Source organism: Heloderma suspectum, chromosome 12 (genome assembly GCF_057233095.1).
Source record: "Heloderma suspectum isolate Gila_16-S chromosome 12, 16-S_ref, whole genome shotgun sequence".
Classification (NCBI taxonomy): Eukaryota; Metazoa; Chordata; class Lepidosauria; order Squamata; family Helodermatidae; genus Heloderma; species Heloderma suspectum.
In genome coordinates, this window is record NC_139469.1 from 31,920,919 (window position 1) to 31,946,126 (window position 25,208).

General features: G+C 47.2%; 1 protein-coding gene across 1 annotated transcript; it reads right to left on the reverse strand.

Annotated features, from left to right (window-relative positions):
• Positions 1–2,787: 2,787 nt before the first annotated feature.
• SSTR5 (somatostatin receptor 5) lies at positions 2,788–14,499 on the reverse strand. Its single transcript, XM_084819224.1, has 2 exons — positions 14,288–14,499; positions 2,788–5,544 (listed from the first exon to the last, which is right to left on the reverse strand). Exon 2 carries the CDS (start codon positions 5,480–5,482, stop codon positions 4,370–4,372), a length of 1,113 nt encoding a protein of 370 aa, XP_084675350.1. The 5' UTR covers positions 5,483–5,544; positions 14,288–14,499; the 3' UTR covers positions 2,788–4,369.
• Positions 14,500–25,208: the final 10,709 nt, after the last annotated feature.

Genomic DNA, 25,208 nt, shown 5'->3' on the forward strand with positions numbered 1-25,208 from the left:
CTTTCTCTAGGTGTTACCAGGGAGACGTCGATCAGAGATGTGGGTTGGTAGCACAGCCACCAACCAGTTACATCTCATGTGGACCTACCTCGTGTTTATTTTTAAAGTATTTCGAAGGCCATTGGAATGCTACATGCTGACCCTTAATTACAGAAAATCTGGTTCCTGACATTTCAAAAGACATCGAACACACTTAGGGAGCAAAAGAAGCAAGTGCTGTGAGATAACAGGTCTTTGCAAAATCACACTTCAGAAGGAATGTTTTCTATGTGTGCATTTAAAAAACTCTCTCTTAGGAATAAGCTGAGATTATATTGGTCCATGTCTGGCTGTGGACTTTGGATATGATCTAAAAGGGGGGAAAGTGTTTTTAAGCACCAAGGCGTTAAGGGAAGAGGTGAGCAGATACCAGTGGATGCTGGTGGCACCGATTTAGACGGGGCTGTGTATCCATTTGGGTTTCCATCAGAATGAGCCAGAACTCCAAAGGAACTATCCAAGGTGCTGAACCACCCACCCTGGGTTTCAGTCGGGACCAGCCAGAATTCTAAAGGAGCTATCCAAGGTGCTCATCCCCACCCCCAAAATAGGCTCAGCACCTTGGATAGCTCCTTTAGAGTTCTGGCTGGTTCCGACTGAAACCTAGAATGGAATTGCGGCCCCACCGAAATCAGTGCCACCACCGGCAGAGACAGCATCATCAGGAAGAGAGAGCAATATGCCGCATTACCAGACCTGCTCTCTGCTCCTGTACTTCCTGATGGCTTTGGGGGGCCAGGGCCAGAACCAGGTGGAACATCATCATCAGAGGACTCCACAATGTCCCCGGCATGAACCAGTACAAGAGGAAGGCTGGGCAGCCTGAAGGAAGCCTTGAGATTATACTCCAAGACATACACCGGCCAGGAAACCTGAAGAATTGGGCGACTTAACATGCCCCAACTGGACTCACTCCCATCTCTGGAGCCACAGCAGTCACCAGGCTGAATTTCATCTGGCTTTAAAAGTGCACATTGGCTGAGCTCAGCTGCCAGATCGCCCGATTCCTGTTTTCAAAACTTTGCTCGGCGGAGGCAGCCTCCTGATGGAGGAAGGGTGCCTTTGGAAGCGCAGACTGGGCCAAGCTGTCCAGCCCCCAGTGAAGACTCTGGTTGATTTTTTGTCTTTGAATCAATGGCCCCTGATTCTTTAAAAAGCAAATCCTCAGTTCCTGCCGTGGTTGGAGCTGCTGGTGCAACAGCTCTGCAAACCAGCTCCTAGCCTTGGCTGCTTGCTGGACAGCTCCCTGTTGCTGAGCGCTAGGCCTTCGAACTCTGGGAGTGTTTGGACAATTGCAGTGGGGGAAATAAGCCACGGTGGCTTATTTCCCCCACCATGTGTGCTGATCACATGATGGGGGTGGGATTAGCATAATTACCCTCGACAGCGTGGCTTGCCATGTCGTGCAAACCTGGCCAGGGTGACTTATTGCTGTAGGAAACAAGCCACCCAGAACCCTACCACAGAACCCTACAACAGTCCATGGGTGCTGGGTGGCTTGTTACCCATGGCTTGTTACAAGCCACCCTGACCAGGTTCACATGACACATCAAGCTGCAGTGCTGAGAGTAATTGTGCTAATCCCCCCAGCCAGTGGAGGGTGGTGGCTCTGACTGTGGTGGGGCTGTCAATCCATTCTGGGTTTCCATCAGAACAAGCCAGTACTCCAAAGGAACTATCCAAGGTGCTGAACCATCCATTCCAGGTTTCAGTCGGGACCAGCCAGAACTCCAAAGGAGCTATCCAAGGTGCTGTACCACATCCCAAAATAGGTTCAGCATCTTCAATAGCTCCTTTAGAGTTCTGTCTGGTTCTGACAAAACCCCAGAATGGATTTACAGCCCCATCTAAATCAGAGTCTCCAGTCTCTGCTGCCCCCAGCATCGGCATGTGACTGGCCTGCACAGGGTGGCTTGTTAACCACCCTGCAATCATGCGAACCGGGTCTCTGTGTTAACCTTGCTGACACTACTGGACAACTCTGGTGTTGGTGAATCCTCAACCTCAGCCTTCCCCAAGCTGGTGCCCACCTGATGTGTTGGAATACAGCTTCCATATGGTGCAGCCTGGTTGGGAATGATAGGAAGTGTAGTCCAACAAATCCAGAGGGTGCCAAATTTGGGAGGGCTACCCTACTGGTCAGTTCTTCACAGAAGCTTGGTGGCTTTGCTGACCTGCTCCCCTGCCTCACCTAGAGGACTGGGAATGGGGCAATAGCATTAGTCTTTCACCACTCTTTTTAATTGCCCTGGGCCCTATCTAGTGGTGGTGAATCATGTGAATTTCAGGGCATCCCAGAAACAAGCGGGGTGGGTGCGTGGGTGTGGTTTTTTGCATCGGTATGGTGAAATCGTACTACTGCTTCCTGTTTAGATATTCCATTTCCACTTTGTACCCAACAACTAGTTTAGTGGGGGCTGAGTTTGTTTCATCTCTTGGTTTTAAAATGTTTTGCTCAATCTTAACATTATGGTTTAAAAAACAAAAACAAATCCAAGTGCTCTGGGACACGGGCGAAAAGCACAATTGATTTGAATGGGGGAGATTTCAGCACAGGCTGAGCTTTCCTAGTGAAGTGAATGGTGCTCAGCTTTGCTGGATCACACCTTCTGGGAGGTATCCATGTATCAGGGAGAGGGGGTCACGCATCACACAAGCCTGAAATCATCACCCTCAAAAACCTGTCTAGGCAGGTTGATTTGTATTCTCTGCATTCACTGTTAATCACAGGACTACAGACTGCGGAATGGTTGAAATGAATTTACTCCTCTCCCAAAATCTCAAGCAAAACTCTCCTGGCTTGAATTGGCTAGCAAAGCTTACATCCATACTCCCTAATTCAAGTGGATTTATAGTAGTTCTAATGATGGATGCTGCTAGATTTAGGGGAAATGGTAGGACACAATCCAGCCCTACCATTTCTGGAGAAGGGCCATGGCTCAGTGGTAAAGCCCCTGCCTTTGCAGAAGATCCCAGGTTCAATCCTGGTCATCTCCAGGTAGGGCACAGAAGAAATCCTGCCTGAAACCCTGGAGAGCTGCCAGTTGGTGTCGACAATAATTGGCTAGATGGACCAATGGCTAGCTTCCTATGTTTCTAACCCCTTGGGCAAGCAGAGAGCACAAAGTGACTCATAATAGAACATTTGGTAACCTTTCCCCTCCCCTCCCCTCCCCTCCCCTCCCCTCCCCTCCCAGTTCATTGCTCTTCTGGGTTGTGCCTTGCTGGAAGTAGCCAGAGACCACTGGGAACATGTCAGCAAGGTGCTGGGAGGCTTCTATTTGCCAAGGTGAGTTTTAGCAATACCAGTGGTGGAGGCTGGTGGCTCTGATGTCATCACTGCCTCACTGACATCGGAGTCAGTAGCCTCCACTGAATACCAGCACGGTGGTGACAAGCATGCAACAAGGCTGGGGAGGTTTACAATGCATCCTAAGAGGAACCCATCTATCCTGCAAGCTGACATCCATTTTATACACACTTGCCATGGCTTTCATGCTCTCTGTCAGTGAGCCCAGTCACTGAAAATCATGTCTGCTCCTGCCCTTAAGGAATCACCATATTTGATGGGCAGAGGGGAGATGGAAAGGTCTGCCTCCCCTTCCCATCCACTGAGGAGCCGCTGACTTTGGTGGAGCCATACTTCCCCCACCCCAATCCCTGGAACTCAATGGGAACTGATGAGAATTAAGCCTGCTCCCCTCTGCGTGCCCCTCCCCTTCATCTGCATAGCCCCACCCTGGATCTGTTTTCTTGGTCACACCTGCATGGAATGTTTGAGCTCAGTTTATATAGATACGTCCAAAGAGAGCAAGAGGAATGTTCTGTGCAATGCTTTCTTTTTGGTTCACCCTTCTGAAGCTTTCCACGACACCAAGAATGATAAAAAAGTCACAGAGACTGGGGCACCTTCAAGCCTAAGAGATTCATTCTGGCATAAGCTTTCACGGACTATAAGCCACTTCATCAGATGCATGGAGTGTTATGGAGCGTTTCAGGTTTTCTATACAGTACATAACCTGAAACTCTCTATAACAGTCTGTGCATCTGATGAAGTGGACCGTAGTCCACTGAAGCTTATGCCAGAATAAACGCCTTTAAGGTGCCACAAGACTCTTTGTTGGTTTTGCTACAAGAGACTAATATGCATACCCTCTGGAAAGGATGCTCAAGTTATAATATTTCTAACCAGGAGGGGGAAAGAAAGCAAATCTCTGTACATCGAGACTGAGGATGTGGCGATATCCTTTTCGTCACTGGTCCACCTGCTGTGTTTGTGATCATAATGGGTTTAAATCAAGGTACAGTTCTTTCCAAGCGGATGGGCTCTTTACACCTTACTAGTCTGCATATGCCCATTGGATTCGACACTTCTCTGAGGCAGCATTGCATCCTGCATGCGGCTGCTCTTCTCTTGCCGGTGCTCAGTCGGATCGCCGTCTTCAATGCCATTGCCTTTATGGAGGCACAAGACCTTCTGAAAGCTTTGCTTGAAGTTGTCGGAAAGAAATCCGTACAGTATGGGGTTGGCGCAGCTGTTGGCATAAGACAGCACCACCACAAAGGAGAAAACACCCACCAGCGCAGGCTCCTCTGGCAAGATGAATACCAAGTTGACGATGTTCACAATGTAGAAGGGGAGCCAACAGAAGACAAAAACGACCACGATGATGACCACCATCCTGGTCACTTTCCTCTCTGACCGCCGGCGCCTTGTAGAGCCAACCCGGATGCCAGATGACTTGACTTTAATTATGATCAGCAAATAGCAAAGACAGATCACCAGCAGAGGTCCAAAGAACCCCAACACGGACGTGTAAATGATGAACACCGCAGACCATATCTCGATGGGGTCAGGCCAGCTCATGTTGCAGGTATGCAAATCTTCCTGGACATCAGCAAATATAATAATCGGCAGTACCACCAAAAAGGAGAGAGTCCAAACTGCCATGCTGATCAGTTTGGCTACTCTTGGCCGACGCCACTTGGTAGACTTGATGGGGTGGACGACAGCAAGATACCGATCTAGGCTCATGACAGTCAGGCAAAAAATGCTGGTGAATTGGTTAATGCCATCAAACGCTGTAACTAACCTACACATGAAAGTGCCAAAGGGCCAGTAGGAGATGGCGTTCTGGGTAGCCAGGAATGGTAAGCCAAACATGAAGAGTACATCGGCAATGGCTAAATTTAAAATATAAATGTTGGTAACAGTCTTCATCTTGGCGTAGCGCAAAACCACATAAATGACCAAGGTGTTCCCGCTCAGTCCAATGGCACAAACCAAGAGGTAAATGATTGGAATGAAGACGGAGCGGATGTCAGAGGAAGGGGGGCATTTGGGGAGGGTCTCGTTACTCGTTTCATTTGCCTGAAGGGAGAAATTAACATCTGGAGAAATGGCTTCTTGGCCAAGAGTGGTGGAAAAGCACAAAGGATCCATGTTCCTTGTCCCAATATGGCTTTCAAAAATAATGACAGCTTCTATCCCTGAACATCTTCTTACTGGAGGGGAGAAAGACAAATGAATTAAAAGATTATGTATTTATTTATTAAAATATGTTATTGGCTGGCCATATCCAGAAATCTTCTTAATGCATTAAGCAGCTGCTTTGTGCTGTGCTGTGATGCTTCAAAATAATTAGCAACTCTGGTAATTATTTATGCATTAAGCAGCGGTTTTGTTTTCACCCAGCAATCTTCTCCTACAAATGAGTGGCTGGATGAGCGGCCAGATGGGCGATTAATAAATCTAATAAATAAATAAATAAATAAGGAAAATGGATGGCATGAATAAAACAGCTCATCTCAATAGTCATGAAGGTTTCTGGATCACTCTCAGGAGGTACTTTTGGGTAAGGAGAGAAAGATCAGTCTATTTCCATGTCAGTTTCACATGAGTTCATTCATAGGTCTGTTCCATCCCATTTCCACATCAAACTGAGATCTAGATCTATAGTGTTTTTTTTTTTTTAATGAAAATTACATTATTTTTAAAATGTATTTATTTTGGTATGCATTTTTATGCTAAAATATGTACTTTTGCATGCATTTTAACCTAAAATACACAATTTAGATGCATTTTGGTCTGTTTTCCTGATCCTAGAACCATGTCACGACATTTACAGACATGTGAAAACTGAAGGGTAACTGCAGTCCAATTAGTTCAGGAAATGTGAACTTATTTATTTCATTTCTATACTGTCCAGGCTCTGAATCAGGTTGGGATTCTTAATAATGTAGACTGAACAAAATCCTTGAACATCCCTACCTGTGCTAGGCCACTGAAGGAAGGATGCAGAATTCAGAGACACTAACAGTGCAATCCTATGTGTTGTAAGCCCCTGTACAGAAGTATGACCTATTGAATTCAGTGGGACTTACTCTTTGGCATGTGTATATAGGGTGTCTTCCTTAGTAGCATGTTCAGAAACTCTGCATTAATGGGCACTTTGAATTTTTGTAAATTGCCCTGGAAGCTCAGCTGAAGGGTGGTATAGAAATCTTTCAGATAGATAGATAGATAGATAGATAGATAGATAGGAGAGGGTGTATAGGCTCAACTACATCTTAAAGAGCTGGATGTCATGTTCTGTATGGGTGATGTCTTTATAACAGAGTTTATACCCCTCTCTGGGCTGGCTGTGAAACCCAGGAAAGAAATGTCGGCTCTATGTGCAATCGCAATGCAAAAAGTCAAACTTAATGCTAGGAAATTATTAGGAAAGGGATTCAAAATAAAATCTCCAGTATCCTAAAGCCTTGATGTAAATCTCTATGCCAGAGAGTCCCCTAACTTTTTGGTTCGGTGGGCATATTTGGAGAGAGTTGTGGATGCTGTCACAACATGGCTGCCATGGAGGGCTTGGCCAGTCACAAAAAACACACATTTCCCAGAAGGCTAACTGGAGAGATGAAAAGAAAAGTCACTTGTCCAAAGAGCCTAAGTATAAGTCAGAGGTCGGGTCTGAGCTCCAAACCCATTCTTTTGGAGGTAAATAAAGAGGGCACTGGAGGGCAGAACCTCATTTGACAGCATGGCAGCCTCCCACTTAAAAAAAATAATAATGAAAAACATCTTCAAAGAAAAATAAATCAGGATGGGCCAGAGCCTGCTGGGCACCGAGAGATGTGTCTGTGAGCATGTTGATGCCTATGGGCACCACATTGGATCCAGGACTAGATGGACCCTTTTTGGCCTGATCCAGCACAGCTCTTTTTACATTCTTATATAGAGACTGTCCCTGGTATTGGCAAGGAGCTACCTGGAAAGGCACCTGGATTCAGAAGGCAAAGGCTGAAAGAAGAACATGCATTTTACCATGAGGATATTTATTTATTTACAATATTTATATGCCACTCCGTATCAGAAGATTTCGGAGCGGTGAACAACATGGTAAAAGAATAAAACAGCAGGTTAAAAGAGTTAAAACATTTTTTTAAAAAGACAAACCCCAACAAAGTGGAATTTAACAAACCATGGCTGGTCATGCAAGGACGGCCTCTTGAAATAACATCTTCAGAAGACGCTACACAAATATTTGCATAGCCTATCGCAAAAATATAAGGGACACAAATGGTGTCCACTATGCCATTTGCTGCCGTAAAGCTGGTAGATTAACCTAAATACAGCTGTAAATGGCTGCATTTAGGTTAACCTAACAGCTTTACGGCTGCAAATGGCGTAGTGGACACCATTTGCGCCCGGAGTTAGTTAGCCCAGCGAAGCGATATGGCATGGCAATGGCGGCCGGCTGTATCGCCAGCAATGCAGACCCAGTGGCCAGCTCCGCAGGGTCAATGCGTGGAGGGAGCCAACCCAGATGGATTCCATGGGAGGTGGAGGTGAGTGGTCCATTCCGCCATGGGCCCCAGAGGGGCTAGATTCTTGGAATCCAGCCTCATTGGGGTCCGTGGCAGAATTCTCCAACATCCCTAGCTGCGTATCATTAGCAAACTGATGGCATTTAGCTCCAAATCCCCTAATGACTGCTCCCAGCGGCTTCATATAGATGTTAAACAACATTGGGGACAAGATGGTACCCTGTGGCACCCCATAGCTCAGTTGCCAAGGGGCCAAGGATAGTCACCCAGTGTTACTGCCTGAAATCGGCCCTGTAGGTAGGACCAGAACCACTATAACACAGTGCCTCCAATACCCATCCCACGGAGTGGATCCAGGAGGATACCATGGTTGATGGTATCAAAAGCCGATGAGAGATCGAGCAGCATTAACAGGGTTGCACTCCCCCTGTCCCTCTCTCAATAAAGGTAATCCATCAGGGTGACCAAGGCTGATTCAGTCCTGTAACCAGGACAAAACCCAGACTGAAATGGGTCTAGATAATCAGTATCCTCCAAGAGTGCCTGGAGTTGGTCTGCCAGGCCCACGACCCTTTCAAGTACCTTCCCTAGAAAAGGGGTATTTGCGACTGGGCAGTAGTTGTCTAATACTGTTGGGTCCAGGGTGGGCTTCTTCGGGAATGGCCACACTACTGCCTCCTTAAGGACAGCAGGGACCACCCCTTCTTAAAACCTAGTCCTCTGCTGACCTTCATACATAAAATGGAACAGAATATATTTTTTCTTATAATGACGATTGGAAACATGTTGCCCAGATTGACCAAATTCAAAGTAGGAGATGCGCTGATGAAGTGTCTGTTCTGGGGTCAATAGTTGAGCTCCAGCTACAGGTGAGGACAAAAAACTATGGAAGAAACAATCCATAGCTAGAGCTTTGTATAGTGTGTCCTATAAAAAGCAACATAAAAATTCTGCTGCAGGGTATATCAAATGTTGTGACTAGAAAGGCCGGCTTCTGCAACTTGCATGCAAATCAAGCAAATTTGCCTAACTGCTCACCTTTGTACAATCCTGGATTGTGTGTGTGAGTGTTCTGCATACTTTATTCTGATTTTCCTAGTTGTGGGGGGAAAGCTAATGATCTGCACAGAGCACAGAAGCTGCACACACTTGGATAATTGTAACCCCCTTCCCTCCTGTTGATCAGACCTTGCTCACATACACGTTTAAGCATCTCTTCATAACCCTAAGGGCTAGAAACTTGCTTTTTCAAATGACTAAGATTCTCTGGATGCTGACTTCTTCCCCCATGATCACTGTCACATTCTAAATGTTTTCAATGGCACTCACTACCTGAATGCCAGAAATAAATGGAACGGTGATGATAAGTGGGACCTGCAACAAAATTTCAGTGTTCCAGCCAATCAGCCACATCTTTTTCAAGGAAAATCTGTTCTTTCTATTTCCATCCCCCAACAGTTAGTTAGGTTTCCTTGGCCAATGAACATGGTCAGTCCCCACTGGGGATATATTGGGGTTTTCTGCCCCATAGTTTCACCCCCCCTACAGATTTTATATACTTCTGCAAACCTGGAAGTTTCCCCAAATATGCTTATATCTCCCTCTTGTGCATGGGTCGTGCTGTTTTGACTGCATAAGGACAGGTATTCAAAGAATAAGTTTGCTATTAGTATATTTTGCTGCAGATAACAATTAATCCACCAGTGTCTATCAGCTCATGAATATATCCACCCCCACCTGTCACCTTCCAAGTTCACTAAGTACATCTGATGAAGCAGGCTGTTGCCTAGGAATGCTTACACCACAATCAATGGATTAACTGGGACATTAACGATAGGACTTACTTTCTGAGTAGACATGCATGTATGAGATTGCAGTGTAAAACAATCTGTAAACCCCCAATGATCCATTTATCTTTGAAATTCTAAAACTTGTTTATGATTTACCCTACAGAACAAACAAAAACAAACACAATAAGAAAGAAAAAGACTGCATTAAGAAATAGCCTTGGTTTAATTCTCTAGCTGAGAATAAGTTGCTTTCTGTTCTGCCTGTTGACGTGTTCTGTGCTACTCAAAAGATTCCATGCCCTTTCAAGATGAAATATTGGGCCAAATATATATTTTCCCTTTTTGTATCCCTTGCTTTCTGGAGATCAATCCATAGACAGCCATCTATACCAAACTTGGGGTGGGTGTGGTGCTGGTAGGTAGATGTTAGTAGCATAACACCTCTTCAGCCTGTACTTATTTAATTAATTTAATTATTCCACCTTTCAGTTCTTAACAAAAATCTTCAAGCCACCTTGAGCAAGGCAGGGTATAAATCAATAAAGCAGTTTACCAACATGATGTCAGACATAAGACAAGTCTAAAATGAAAAATAAAGTTCATTTAAAACAGCAGTGGGGGAAAATAATAATCACTAAAAACCAAACACTAAAGCCAGGAGGGGGAAAAAAAAGAAGAAAAAAAGATCTAACTCACCAGCTCAGCTAAAAACCTTCAGGATTTTTTAAAGGTCTTATCTAGTCTTCTGGAGGATAAAAGCAAGGGGTTGGTGGTCTGGTTAGCTTTCCTGGGGAGGGAATTCCACTGAATGAGGGTCAGCATAGAGATAGGCTTCTCATTCCCACCCGAACTTCAGAAGGCTGTGGATCTGCACCATCCTCTCCCACTTTTAAATGCCTCTGTGATATTTTTTAGCTCCACCCACCCAAGACATTGAATAAATGTATGCATTTCCCTTGCAGTCACACTGCTGTTGAAGGGATCCTTTCCAAGGAAACAGAAAGCAACTCACTTCTAATCTCCTTATTTGGAAGTCAGCTCTGATTTCTCCAAGGGTAGGATCACAGCCTGAAAGTGCAGTCAAGAACGCTTAACAGGGATTAGCTAATACCCCTTCATGCTCTTCAACCATCCTGCCATGCTGAGTCACAATCTCTGGTGGATAAAGGGCCGAGCTTTTTCATCCTTTCAATGTATGCTTGCGGATGAAGTAGGAATTGCGATGTTGCACTAGGGATTGTGAACACAGAACATGGAGGTGATGCTTGCTGCAGATTAATTGGCACTAAGTACACATGTCTGTTGCATCTCATGGGGTTGATTGATTCACAAACATCAGTGCATGGAAAGGGAGCCTATAAATGATCCTGTTATCTCCATCTCTGTCTCTCATATGTCTGTGACAGCAGCACCGAGAAGGGACTTGCAGGCATGAATGGGGCGGATCACAGATCGAACCCCAAACAGAACTTTCGCATCACTATCAATGCAAATACACCCGAACAGAATCAGTTCCGCATTCAGTTGCTGTTCTGTGTGTGCTGCTGTACAGAGAGGACCATTTCATGCAGGCGTGTTCACCGCTTGAAGCTGGCAGGGTCAAGCGCTGACCTGCATGTGTGGAATGTGCCGTCACAGATCAGGCACTACATACAGCGCACTCAGACCACTTCGGTCCCGGCGTTAATCGCCGGTCACCGAGTGCACAGCAATCAAGTGATGGACGTGCGTGTGCAGATCAAGGCCACATTTGCTTATTCCCACACGGAAGTCCTGTCTGTGTAAGGGAAACAGCATGGACCTAATGTGTGGAGGACAAACACTCACATCGATGCTGCCGAGGGTAAGTGCAGTGGGAAGCCACCAGCTATAACATCTTGGTGTATGCACATGGACCGATCATCAAAATCCTAACAGGTTGAGCCAGGATCTGACTTCCATGAGAGGAAAGGCTTCACCGTGAAAGGTCCCTCTACCTGATTTTGGGGATAACCCCTCCCCCCACACTACAGCTCTCCCTCTTTATCAGGGTCTCCCTACTCTGTGGGACATTTTCAGAGGGCTGAGGGCTGCTGTGGGAAGGAGGGAGCGGGAAGTCCACTTCCATAGACAGAATTGATCCAGCATAAATCCGGATCCAACCTAACAATGCTGCTGCTGCTGCTGATGTCAAATGTGCATGGTCAAATGTGGCAGGGGTCATAGCTCAGTGGCAGAGCACCTGGTGTGCATGCAGACGGTCCCAGTTTGGTCCCCATCATCTCCAGGTGGGGCAGGGTAACCCCCTGGCTGAAACCATGGACAGCTGCTACCACTCAGCATCGACAATACTGGGCTAGGTGGTCTGACGCAGGATAAGGCTTTTTATCTATGTTCCGATGACGGCCAGATAAAAAACAACGTCCATGTCAGAAATATCCTCTTGCATCAAGGAAGCCAACCCGAGGAGTCCAAAAGCATTTGCGATCGCTCCAAGCGTCGGCTCCTTCCACCCGCCCTAGGTTAGTCTCTAGGTTAGCCCCCCACCCCCAGCCCAGTTTCTTCCACAATACATTTGCTAGTCTTTAAGGCAGACGTCCTCAACCTGGCGCCTTCCAGACATGTTGGACTACAGCTCCCATCACCCCAGCCTGGGGTGATGGGAGTTGTAGTCCAACAGTCTGAAGGGCGCCAGGTTGGGGAAGGCTGCTTTAAGGTGCCGCCGCCACTAGTCTATTGGTTTGCCCTACGCGTTCTTGACTTTCTCAATCCAGAAATGCCACCCTCTGTTTACCTGGATGGCGCCGGTCTCTCCCCCTTTCCGCGTCACCAGAAGGATCCAGGCGTGAAGTTCGCCGGTCTTCTTCCTGAGGCTTCCAGGGGTCCGTGTTGCCCCGCGCTCACCTCCCGCAGCTGCCTCCGGGATCGAGGGCGAGCGAAACCGCTTCTCCTGCGGGGCGTCTACGCCTGGGATTTTCCTGCTCCCTTTGGCCAGAAGATCCTGATATGAACGGCACCCTCCTTCTTAATCCCCCCCCTCCCCAAATCCAAGGCTCCTTCCTGGCTGGCAGGAGAACCCTGAACTTGAAAGCCGATTTCTATCCCTTCCGGACCGGGTCCCTAAAGAGATATCCAGGCAGAACCTTCTAAAACTGGAGACGGACGGGGAAAGGAGCTAAGAATGCGGGACCGGGCGAGCCCCTTGCCCTTGATCAGTGGTTCGCAGTACCACCTACAGCCCATGTGTCTGACTAGCAGGAGGAGAGCGAGGTGGGCCACCTACCCCGGTAGCCCCAGGAAGTTTTTCTTTTTCTTTTTCTTTTCTTCTTCTTCTTTTTTTAACTTGAAGGGGGCTGCAGGTGGGAGGCGTTTCTTCGGCTCTGGAGCAAAAAAAAGCTGCCGCAGGCACGTCCTGCCAAAGGCAACGGCCAGCCCCACGGATCCGAACGCAGAGCAACTTGTGGCTACGATCAGGATCCAAGCGGCGAAATCTAACGTCCAGTCCAACTTAGAGTAGAGCCATTGAAATGAATGGGTCTTCTCTCAGGAGACCCATTCCACTCTAAGTAGGACTCGTGTTGGATTTTACCCAAGGAAAAGAAGCGCTTTACAAGAATGGAAGGCAGCCGGGGTAGCCAAAAAGAACAATTCCCAAAGAAAGAAAGAGAAATGCTACAATCCGTATTAGCAGTGGTGGCTGGTGGCTCCGATATCAGTGGGGCTGTGAATCCGCTCTGGGTTTCAGTCAGAGCCAGTCAGAACTCTAAATGAGCTGTCCAAGGTGCTGAACACCCTTTGGGGCCAGGCCTCAGCACCTTAGATAGCTCCTTTAGAGTTCTGACTGAAATCCAGAGCGGATTGATAGCCCCACTGAATCGGAGTCACCAGCCCGCACTGCATATTAGCCTAATACCTTTACTCAACGGTCACAAAATGCCGAGCGAGCTTTCGAGTTCTGCAGAACTCTCCGTCAGGCGAGATGGGGGTGGGGGAGGAAAAAATCAGTGCATGATGTTCACGCCCGCATTTGCTTCTAGTCTGAACATGGAGAGTGGGAGAGGGCTGGAGACATTCAAATTAGGCTGTACCAGATACTGAGAGGGTTTCAGCTTCCACACCTAGCGGAAGTTGACGCTTGCCCCGCTGATGTTACAATCTACATGCAGTGGAGGCTGGTGGCTCTGGTTTTGGTGGGGCTGTGAATCCATTCTGGGTTTTAGTCAGAACCAGCCAGAACTCAAAAGGAGCTATCCAAAGTGCTGAACCCTATGGGTTCTGGCTGACTCTGGCTAAAACCCAGAATGTATTCACAGCGCAACCGAAATCGGAGCCCAGCCTCCACTGTTGTTATAATTATAATTATAATTATAATTGTTTCTGTTGTTGTTGTTGTAATGAGTCCCGGGATCGGGGGAAAGGCGGGATATTAACAACAACAACAACAATTTTTGTTCCTGCCCTTTCCGCTTCCACGGGGAAGTCTAAAATCGTGGGGGCATCGCTCGGAAAATATCAACGGCAGAGCACACAGAAGCACATTTCCCCGGTCCAAGGTCCAAATCTCTTTGGGTCACTTTCTCTTCCAAGCTCGCCTTGAAATGTCAGTGTCAAGGCGAGAAGCCTTACCTGGTCAGTTTCAAGGCGAGAAGCCTTACCTGGTCAGTTTCACGTCTCTTCTGGTCGATTGCAGCCGTGCCATTCTCCGTGGGAATTCTCGTTTATCCCGTGGATGCGTCAAGGAAGGAAGGAAAGGATGGAGCCGGCCCGGGGGTTGGGGCACTGACACCCCGTGTCTCGTGGCCTTGCACCCCAATCCCGGCCGCGTTTTAAAGAGAATCCCTGAAAGTGTCTAGGCAGGGACTGCCGTGCTCCGTCGTTCATAAGATTTAGTCCCAAAGACTCCGATTTAAGGGGTCCGTTTGCTTGGAGTTTCCACACACGCACACTGCAGATGTTTGCCCCCCCCCCCGGCACACACTTTGCTTGGTATCTCAGGGTAACCAGCCCCCTCCTTTCTCTAAGCCCCCTCCCCCTTTCCCCGGGAGAGTAAGTAACTCCGCCTCTGATCTTTGGCACCGTGACGGGGGTGGGATGGGGGGAGAAGGAGAAGGCGGCGAGAGCACCAACTACGGCGAAGCTCAATTCGTGCAACAGCAGGTGGGGGCGTCGCTTGCGTTGCTGTCTAAAGCAGAAGCGGAGCCCCATCACCGGGAAAGGTTGCAGTGGCTTCCAAAAGAATATTTTTTAAAAGGCAATCTGTCACGCTCTGCAAATGTCTGTGTGTATGTGTGACACATGATGCCATCAGCCCCTTGTGCTGCAAATGAAAACCCCAAGGGATTTGTATCTGTTCAATCTTACCTAAATATAATTGCTAGAGTGATAATTTTCTAATACACCAACTTTAATTCATGCCAACACCTGCAAGCTTACAGAGTTACACAGAACACTTCATCAGGCAATCTTCTCTGCCACCCACCCATCCCTAAACTACTGAACACCAACAGGCAGCCCAGGGGCCTCCCAAATGAACACCCAGAAAGTAGTCGTTATGGTGGTATGATTTAAGTGAATTAAAAATGCAAAAGTGCACATGCTCAAAAAAGGGGAAAACTGCACCATATCAGTTGTTGTTGTTAAATTTATCATGGCTGGCAAAGAATTGGCAAAATGTTGCTCTCACCTACCAGGAATGTAGACATAGTTTTGAAGCATGGAATGGCAGTTGGAGGGGCGGGAAAGAGAAATGTTAGTTGTGTGCTTATACATGGCTGTCTAAAGGGGCCCCTATGAGACCATGAAGTCCAGGGTCTAAAATGACTTGGCTGCATTGCTGCTTACAGCAGGACTAGGAAAACTCAGGCCTGGGGCCCAAATCTGGCCCTCTGGGGTCCTGGAAATGGCTATGCTTCCTCCCTCATAATGCTAGAACCCAATGGGGTCATCCCAAGAAGATGATTGGTGGGAGATTCAGGACAGATCAAAGGAAGAGCTTCTTTACACAGCGCAGAGTCAAACTATGGCATTTGCAGCCACAGGATGTAGTGATGGCCACCAACTTGGATGGCTTTAAAAGGGGGTTGGGCAAATTCCTGGAGGGAAAGGCTATCAATGGCTACTAGTCCTGATGGCTGTGTCCCGCCTCTAGGGGTGGGCGGATCACTTACCTGGTTCCATTCCGGGGCATCCGCTGGGGGCGGGGAGGCGATCCGTCCCTCCCCCCGGAATCCTCCCCGGCTGGCTCTGCTCTGTAGGGAGTCCGCGGAGCCGCTGGCCACGGCTGGTCTTCGGACGCAAATGGCATCTGGTGTTGCGGATGCCATTTGCGTCCCTGCTGTTGGCCGTGATAGGCTATATAAATATTTATTTATTTATTTATTTATTTACATTTATACCCCGCCTTTTTTCCTCCTTAAGGAACCCAAGGCGGCTTACACAATCCTCCTCCTCCATTTTATCCTCACAACAACAACCCTGTGAGGTGGGTTGGGCTGAGAGTCAGTGACTGGCCCAAAGTCACCCAGTGAGCTTCCATGGCCGAGTGGGGACTAGAACCCGGGTCTCCCGACTCCTAGTCCAACACTCTCTAGCCACTACACCACACTGCCTCTCTATAAATATTTATGTAGCCAATCACGGCTAATGGCACGGATGAAAATAGCGTCCGCTACGCCATTTGGGTCCCTGTTCTTTGCCGTGATAGGCTACATAAATGTTTACATAGCCAATCACGGCCAACGGCAGGGACGCAAATGGCATCTGCTACGCCGGACGCCATTTTGTTCTGCAGCCCAGCAGCGGATGAAGACGGCGACCCGGACCAGCTGCCACCAGGTAGGTTCCGTCCCGGGGGAGAATTTCGGAGGGTGGCAGGGGGGGTTAGTCTGTTCCACCATGGACTCTGGGGTGCCGGATTCCAAAGACTCTGGCCTCATTGGAGTCCGTGGCGGATTTCTCTGCCATCCCTACCTGCCTCCAGTACCAGAGGCAGTGAACCTAGGTACACCAGCTGATGGGAACATGGGCAGGAGGTGCTGTTGCATTCATGTCCTGTGGGCTTCCCACTGGGGGAGCTGGTTGACTACTGTGTGAACAGAATGCTAAGAAGGACCCTTGGTCTCATCTAGCAGGGCACTCCTGAAGTTCTTTTGTTCTTATGTCCCCCACCTTTCTCCCAACCATTGCACTGATGGTTTCCTGACTTTTGTGCCATTTTCTCCATTCTAAAAGGCTGAAATGCCTCTCCTAAAGCTTAGTTACAGATACTAAAGGCACAATCCTATGCTTGTTCAGACAGGAAAAAAAAAATGCCTTCAACTCCCAGCATGATCACATTTTAAAAAATCCAGAAGCCCAGAGAGCTCCTGGCCGGTGCCAAGGGAAATATTCAGAGGCCCATTGGTCCCATGGGTGCCACTTTGGGGTCCCAGTTTTATAACCTTGTTGGATCTTAGCGGAGTTTTCCCCCTTTGCTGAAGCTTCTGTGATTTTATTAGCTATTTTTTCTTGTAAGTTTTTACTGTATCCATTTTCAAATGTATCCTACCCTGAGAGTCTTATTACTGAAGGGTGACTTAGAAATTGACTAAATAAATAAAAAAAGCCTCCAAAGTCTGCAGTGTGCAACGGTGCTGATCTGGAGTGCAAGCACTGCTTTTAATACAGACGTGATCAGGTCTGCTGAGTACAAAACAGATCTCAGGTTCCACTGAGGGATGCCAGGACAAAGAAACATGGCTGTTCTAAACAGTCAGCAGTAATTCAGAACTGGAATGGCCTCTAGGGCCAAACAGAACAGACTGGTCTTTATAAGGCAGGAATTATAAGTAAAGTAAAACATCTGTTTTTCTGTCTAAAACTCTACGGGGTTCAGTGTAGGCGATTGGATGAAGGTTTCAATGGGTTACCAGAATCTGTGATTGGCTGTAGTTGAGATGTGGCATTGTTATTGCTAGTAGATCGTGGTAATAGGGTTGTTGTTGTTGTTGTTGTTGTTGACCTTGCTTGATTCACCCTTAAAGTGAAGAAAAGGAGGAGGGGAGGAAAAGGCTACTCTTTATATCAGGGGTCCCCAACTTTTTTGGACCTGTGGACACATTTGGGAATTTGAGAAACTGCTGTGGGCACCACCACAAAATGACTCCCACGGAGGATGTAGCTAGTCACATAACGGCTGCTGTGGGGGCCTGGCTAGTCCAAAGAGGTAGCGTGGGGGGGGGGCAGAGAAATAGGCTGGAAGGGAGGGGGAAATAGCAAGGCAAAGGTTGAGGCTGGGAGGGAGGGAGGGGGAAATAGCAAGGCAAAGGGACAGAGGAGAGAAAGAGTGAGGCTATAGGCTAGAGAGGGAGAGAAAGAAGGCTAGGGCTGAGGAAGGGAGAGAAATAGTGAGGAAAGGGGATGTGGGGAGAGAAATAGTGAGGCTTGAGACTGAGAGTGAGGAGAGAGAGACCAAAGGGGAAAGGTCTGTGTGGGCAGAAGAAGACTGGGCCGGGCCAGGAAGCAACTCTTTCCTTCTCTGCCCACCAACAGCTGATCTTCAGCAGGTGCAGGAAGAGGAAGGGAAACCTGGCGCCCTAATGCTTTTCAATATTTTTATTTAAAATAATTTTTTGAAGGGGGTAGGGCGTGGAGAGCTTCATGGGCCCTGTTGGAGGCCCCGCGGATGTCATGGCACCTGTGAGCACCATGTTGGAGATCCCTGCTTTGTATTATAGTTAGTTGCCTTGGGACTGCAGAGCAGACAGAAAGCACTATGGCTAGGGGACCCAAGGCTGCTGCACCTCCCTCCAGTGTCCCAGAAAGAAAGATCAAAGGAAGATCAATGTGGCCCCATCCACTGGCCAGAGAAGGAGCAGCTGTGGGGAGATTGCTTCCCCCTCCCTGCCAGAAAGAGCACTCAGCTCCAAGAGCCAGTTGCCCTTGGGACTGCAGAGCTGTAGAAAAGCCCTTCTGGCAGAAGGGAAGCCCATCCATCAGCCAGGGGGACCATGACCCCCTTGGAGGCGGCACCCTTCCTCCTTCCTCCCAGCAGAACATCACGGCAAGGAGGAGACCAGCTTGGCTCCATCCATCAGTCAGGAAAGAAGCAACTGCAGGGAGTTTGCATCTTCCTGTCTGCTAGAAAGACTACCTGGCTTCATCTGCTAGCTGCCCTGGGACTGCAGAGCAGAAGCAAAGGATGCTCTGGTTCCATCCATCAGCCAGCAGACTGAGGGCTGCTGTTGGTGTGTGTGTATGTGTGAGAGAGAGACAGAGACAGAGACAGAAAGAGGGAGAGGGAGAGTTTTGGGTTTTCTTTGTCTTAATACACCCTGTTTCAACCCCGAGAATCATTTCCCTGAAAGGTGGGACATACACCTTCAGAATAAATAAGAAAAATAAATACATAGTAGCAAAGCTGGAGATTAATTTTAACTTTTATGTGGTCCTGGAAGTATAGGTTCAACAGAAACTGCAATACAAGGCAATGATGGGGCAGAGAAGCTATTATTGTCCACATGCAGTCATTTAGGGCGCAATCCTATGCATGTTTAGACAGAAAAAGGCCTACACATACGGAGCACCTTCAGCTGGTAACCCCTGTGCCCCACCCTACTATGTTCTAGGATTCTTGAATTCTAGTTTCCTTGAATTCTGAACATCTGATCGAGGATATAAAACGGTCCCTCACATACTAATGCCAGTTATGCGATGCTGTTATTACAATGACAACTCTGGGAGTTCCTGATTTACAAAGAAAAAGAGCCTAGAGTCTCATTGAATACAGTGAGACTTTCTTCCAAGTAAACATGAATAGGGTTGTGCTGCATATTTCGAAGGTTCCACAAGTTCTTCTTAGGCTGATCAGGTGCAAAGAAGGACTACAGACCTCCTTTTCCCATTTTGCTGGCTTTCCCCAACATGGTGCACTCTAGGGGTAGATCCAGATTTGGTTTATGTAGAGCAGACCCATTGAAAGCAATGGGGTTTTAGTTAGTCACAACTAACAACCCCCATTGCCTTGACAGGTTGTCACAGAGAGGAAGGCCAGGATCTCTTCTCCATCATCCCAGAGTGCAGGACATGGAATACTGGGCTCAAGTTACAGGAAGCCGGATTCTGGCTGAACATCAGGAGAAACTTCCTGACTGTCAGAGCAATACGACAATGGAACCAATTCCCTAGGGAGGTGCTGGGCTCTCCCACACTGGAGGCATTCAAGATGAAGCTGGACAGCCATCTGTCAGGGATGCTCTGACTTGGATTCCTGCATTGAGCAGGGGATTGGACTTGATGGTCTTAAAGGCCCCTTCCAACCCTACTGTTCTATGATCTAGGATTCTATGATTTCAGTGGGTCCACTCTAAGTATGACTAAATCTGGATCCAGCCCAGATGTTTTTAACAAATCTGGATCCACAACTGCAACTCCCAGCATCCTGGCCATGGGCCATGCTGGCAGGGCTGATGGGAGTTGAAGTCAAAAACATCTGGAGAGCAACCGTTTCCATTAGGGTATCTGTGTTAGTCTGTTGCAGGAAAACAATTAGTCTTTTGGCACCTTAAAGATCAACACATTTATTCTGACGTAAGCATCTGTGGACTACAGTCCACTTTGTCAGATGTATGAAGTGTTAGCTAAAGAAGCCGGGCATATATATATATATATATATATATATATATATATATTCTTGTGGTGGTGGTAGGGATCAGACCTGGGGGAAATGATACTCAACTGCTGACCTTAAAGTAGTTATTCTTGAACAAAGAAACTTCAAAAGGAAACCCCAGCATGAAACTGCTGCAAATACAACTTATTAAGAAATTCAGCTCTATCGCCTGTGGGTTGAATCAAGATACAGGGTTCGTTCTTTTTTGGTGGAGTGCTAATTAGCTTACCAATGCCATGATATTTTGTGTTGTCATCAGTACTGCTTTGGGTCCCTGTAACAATTTCGCATACATTTAAGGTTTTGTGTAATGGTCACATTCTGCATTTCTTTGCATTTCATTTCCCTCTGACCTCACTCCCCACCACCACCACTGCCCCACAAACATTTTTATTTATTTTTTAAAAAGATTTATATACTCCCTTTTAGGATTCCCCCCCCCCAAGTGTTTAAAACCCAACAAAGTTTAAGACCACAAAATGCAATTGAACAGTGATCAAAACAACGATAAGGATAAAAGATCAAAATTAACAATTTAAAGGCACAATGCTAGGCATGTCTAGGCAGAAAAAAGTCCTACAGCTCCCAGCATTCCCCAGCCAGCTTGGCTGGCTGGGGAGGTGGGGAATGCTTGGAGCTGCAGGGCTGTTTTGTGTCTAAATATGCATAGGATTGTACCCTAAACCAGATAGCATCATGTACACAGCAGCACCCAAGAAAGTCTGCACTCAGTGACAGGCCAAGTTAAACAGGTAAGTCATGATGGGGCCCAATAGACATTACTTCCATCAGAGTTCCACAAGCAGGGGGCCCCTAGTGAGAAGGCCTTATCCCGCATGCCTCTCAACCTAACTGCTCTTACAGGGGGCTCCAGTGCTGATCTCAATGAGTGTGCAGGTTGGAATGGGTGAAGGTGGATCTTCAGTTACCTGGACCCAAACTGTTTAAGTCAAGGGTTGGCAACTTGTGGCCCAGTAGAGTGGCCAGGTGTCCTCTTTACAGGGGATAGTCCTCCACTTGGAGGGTTGCCAGAGGACCATCCTCTATTTGAGGGTGTCTTCTATTTGGAAGAGCATCCTGTCCAACTCTAGTTTGAAGATAAAGAACCTCAAGAACTATTGCTTGTCAGCAATTAGAACCTGGAGAGCAGAATGAACAGGCACGCACACCACTCACCTGGTCACAGCCTTCTACACCATTATCATAATTTAAGTAGATGCATTTCTATTTAAATTGTAATGATTATTTCTAAATTTGCATCTACACCCATAAATTGGTATGTGCGAGTGTTATGCAAATCACCGTCCTCTTTTTTGGTGATGCGTTTCCTCTTATTTGGCAATTCATAAATGGCCACCCTATTCCACATGTGTTGGCCTACAATTCCCATCAGCCCTAGCCTGCATAGCCGATGGTGAGGGATGGTGGGAGTTGTAGGTTAAAACATCTAGAGGGCCACACATTGCTCACCCCTGGCTTAGGGCACTAAAGATCAATACCAGGACTTTGAAACGTGCCTAGGAATGCAGGGGCAGCCATGTGTATGCCTGCCAGCTTTGGGCAACACTCATGCATCTGATGATGTGGACTCTGGTCCATGAAAGCTTCAACCATAATAAATGCATGGGTCTTTATGGTGCTGCCAAGACTCTTTGTTGCTTGCGCCCTTTATGGTTGCCCAGAAGAGTGAATTTCAGAAGGTACAGCTTTTCTGTAGCTCAGTCAAGGCTGGCCCAAGAAGACATTGGCAATGAAGCTGCCCAGAGAGCTTCGGCTATTGGGCGGTGTAGAAATGAAATGGAATGAATGAATAAAATTTTGCTGGCTGCAGTGAAAGGCAAGATGGTGCCTTGTCCCCTTCCCGCACACAGAAGCCAGCTGGACTGGCAGGTGAATCTTACTTCGACATTGGCAATGAGACCATGTCCTTCCCCATACCTGAGCCAGCAGGCTAATTTAGGGGGCTCAGGACAGGCTCTGTCGCACACAGCTGCTCTGTCCACCCACAGATGGGAAGAGCCAGGGACTTCAGGAGGAAGCTGCCTTGGCCACTTGAGATGATTGTCTCCCTCTACCTAATGGTAGGGCTGGTCCTGAGCTCAGTGGCAGAGCACCTGCTTTGCTTACTGAAGGTCTCAGGTTCAGTCCCTGGGATCTCCAGGCAAGGTTGGGAAAGATCCCTGCCCGAAACCCTGGGCTAGGTGGACCAGCGGCCTGACTCAGGATAAGGCAGCTTCCTACGAATGATAAGGTGCATTTATGGCCACTAGTGAGATTTGTGCTCTTGCATGGGCAGAGCTAAAGGAGAAATGGGTAGATCTACAGCATAGAGACCAACAAGCAGTGGAGGCTGGTGGCGCCGATGCCAGTGGGGTGGTGAATCCACTCCGGGCTTCAGCCAGAACCAGTCAGAACTCTAAAGGAGCTATCCAAGGTGCTTTGGCTAGCTCCTTTAGAGTTCTGACTGGTTCTGGCTGAAACCTGGAGCGGATTCACCACCCCACTGGCATCGGCGCCACCAGCCTCTATTGCTGAGACGGAATGCAAGAGCATTATTTTTATGCTCAGCCTCCAGCGCGGCTTCTCCCTTCCATGAGCAAACTCTGGAGGCTCTTTAAACTGTCTGCCTGCACATGACCATTTCCTGTGCGGTGGCGCAAATGTCTCCTCATGCTGAAAAGCCACAGAAGGTTTTACATGGCTCTAAGGCGGCCACCTTTGAATGGCCCCAAAAGAGGAAATGCATCACCCAAAAAAGAGGAACAAAGAAGGCTCAAATTTGCATAAAATTTGCATATGCTAATTTATTCTTGGCAATACATGGTTAGAAATGCTTATGATAATTGAAATAGAAATACAGTACTTCTCATCATAGCATGAAAGACAGAGGCCAGTTGTCCTGCGTGCCTTGCTCCATCTGCCATCCAAGTGCTGCAGATGGCAACTTTAAGGCCCAACTTGTCCTTCTGATGGTTCTTTATCTTTAACCCAGATTTGGACTGGATAGCCCTTCAGAGAGAGGACGCCTTGAGAACAGAGGACAGTCCTATGGCAGACCTTCTGCAAAAGAAGACACATGGCCACTCTATTGTCAGGGTAGAAACTGAGCCGATAGAACCCCAGAGCAGTTCTGATTCTGAGGAGGATCAGCAATCCGCTCATCCCTCACAGGCACAGCAGCTGGCAGAGATTCCTCCTGCCGGCATTCCTGAGATAGATAGTGACCCGAGCAGCGAGAGAGTGCTGGAGGGGGGCTTGCTAGACGCCCGATGCAGACGCAGGGAGTGATGAACGATGGAGGGCGTGGAAAGGAGGCGTAGCGCCCGTTTGGCGCACGAGCAACGGCCAGCTCCCGTGGACCCAAGGGAAAGAGGGAGGATCTCTCCCTAGCCCATAAGTTCAGGGTCTGAAAGTGATTATCCTTCAAACGGGGACCAACTGCCTACCCGGAGCATAGGCTACTCCGCTGTTCCTTGCTTAGTCACTGGTGATTAGCATCTGAAAGAGTCATTAAGTTGTAAAAGGATTAAAGCCTTGAAAAGAATCCTTTTGTCAGTGTCTTGAGTTGGCTATTGGAGTCTACTGAAAGAGGCTGCCAGGGCGCTCCTGACATGTATGATTGTGACTGGAGAGAGAGAAACGCTCTCATGCTCTATATACTGTATTTGCTCTGCTCTGCTCTGTCTTCGATCAATCAAGATGTGCCATGTGTTGTACTTTGTAATGACTTGTATGAGGTTAATTTACTGCCCTGGAGTTGCAATTAAAGCCCTATAATTGGGTCATGCATGTGTGTGTTTATGTGAGGTCTCCAAGATATACATGCAGAAGTGTCTGCCCACGGCTGGTTATTTTCTAATGAAATTAGGGATGGGGGAGAAATTCATTCATTTGGCATTTTAATGCATTATAATGCAAACTTACCTAAATTCACACTTTCAAACCACTATGCGACCTGAACTTCAGTAAATCTTTGAAGCTTACACTTCTCCAAATTTTGCAATGGAGTTGTCCGACAAAAAAAAGTGTACAGAAATGTGTATATTAGGGAAAATAACATTAAAAATATACTATATTAGAAAAATTGCTTGCAAAAATGCATGTATTCAGAGAAATGTGAAATGTTTACAAGTTTTCATGCAAATGTTTTTTTAAAAAATATCAAATTTGGAATGAACAGATCTTAAAATTGGAGAAATTCTCAAAGTTTGAGGTGAACCAAATTTGAAAAATTAGGAACCGAAAGAAACCAACATTGACAGATGTCCATCCCAAAATAGAATTTATGGCTGTACATTTAGTTCATGTTTTGCATTCCCCGGTGAATAGAATCAAGGATCACATAAAACAAAAAGAACATCAGGTGAATGAGCAAACAGGAGCCAGGTGTTTCAATTGCCGCCTTTGAACATATGCCACAGGTGCACAGAAAAGGCACAAAATGTGCAGGCCAACTTCCCAAGAACCTTGGCTTTCAGATTTAAAAAAATACAAGTTTCTAGTCCTTAAGGCTCTGAAGCAATGTCCGAGGAAGTGTGGGCAAAAGCTGCTGAAATCTCAGTACTCAAAGGACCAGCTTCATAAAATATCTAATGGAAGGGGTTGGGTTTAGTACCCTGCACAGTTTTTTAAAAATCCTTCCTCACTGTTAGCACAATAAATATGCAAAATAGTAAGCTTTGCAGAATAGGTTGTGTAACCTAATGTGCACAAGTTGCATAATTTATTTGGATAAAAGAAGCCAGTTTTTCCTGGTGCAGAGTTGGATCACGTAGGAGGCAGAGAATGAACATGTGTTTAGTGCAGGGAACACACACCACTGGGCTTCGGAGTTCTTTGGCAGGCATTTTCCACATGCCCCCAAGCATGTTTTCACAGCCGCAAGAGCTGGATGAGGAGTGCAGAGCATCAGGGCTTGGTGGCCAAAT

Coding starts and splice junctions, on each gene's coding strand:
- SSTR5 (XM_084819224.1), bottom strand. CDS start 5,482: ATGGATCCTTTGTGCTTTTCCACCACTCTTGGCCAAGAAGCCATTTCT.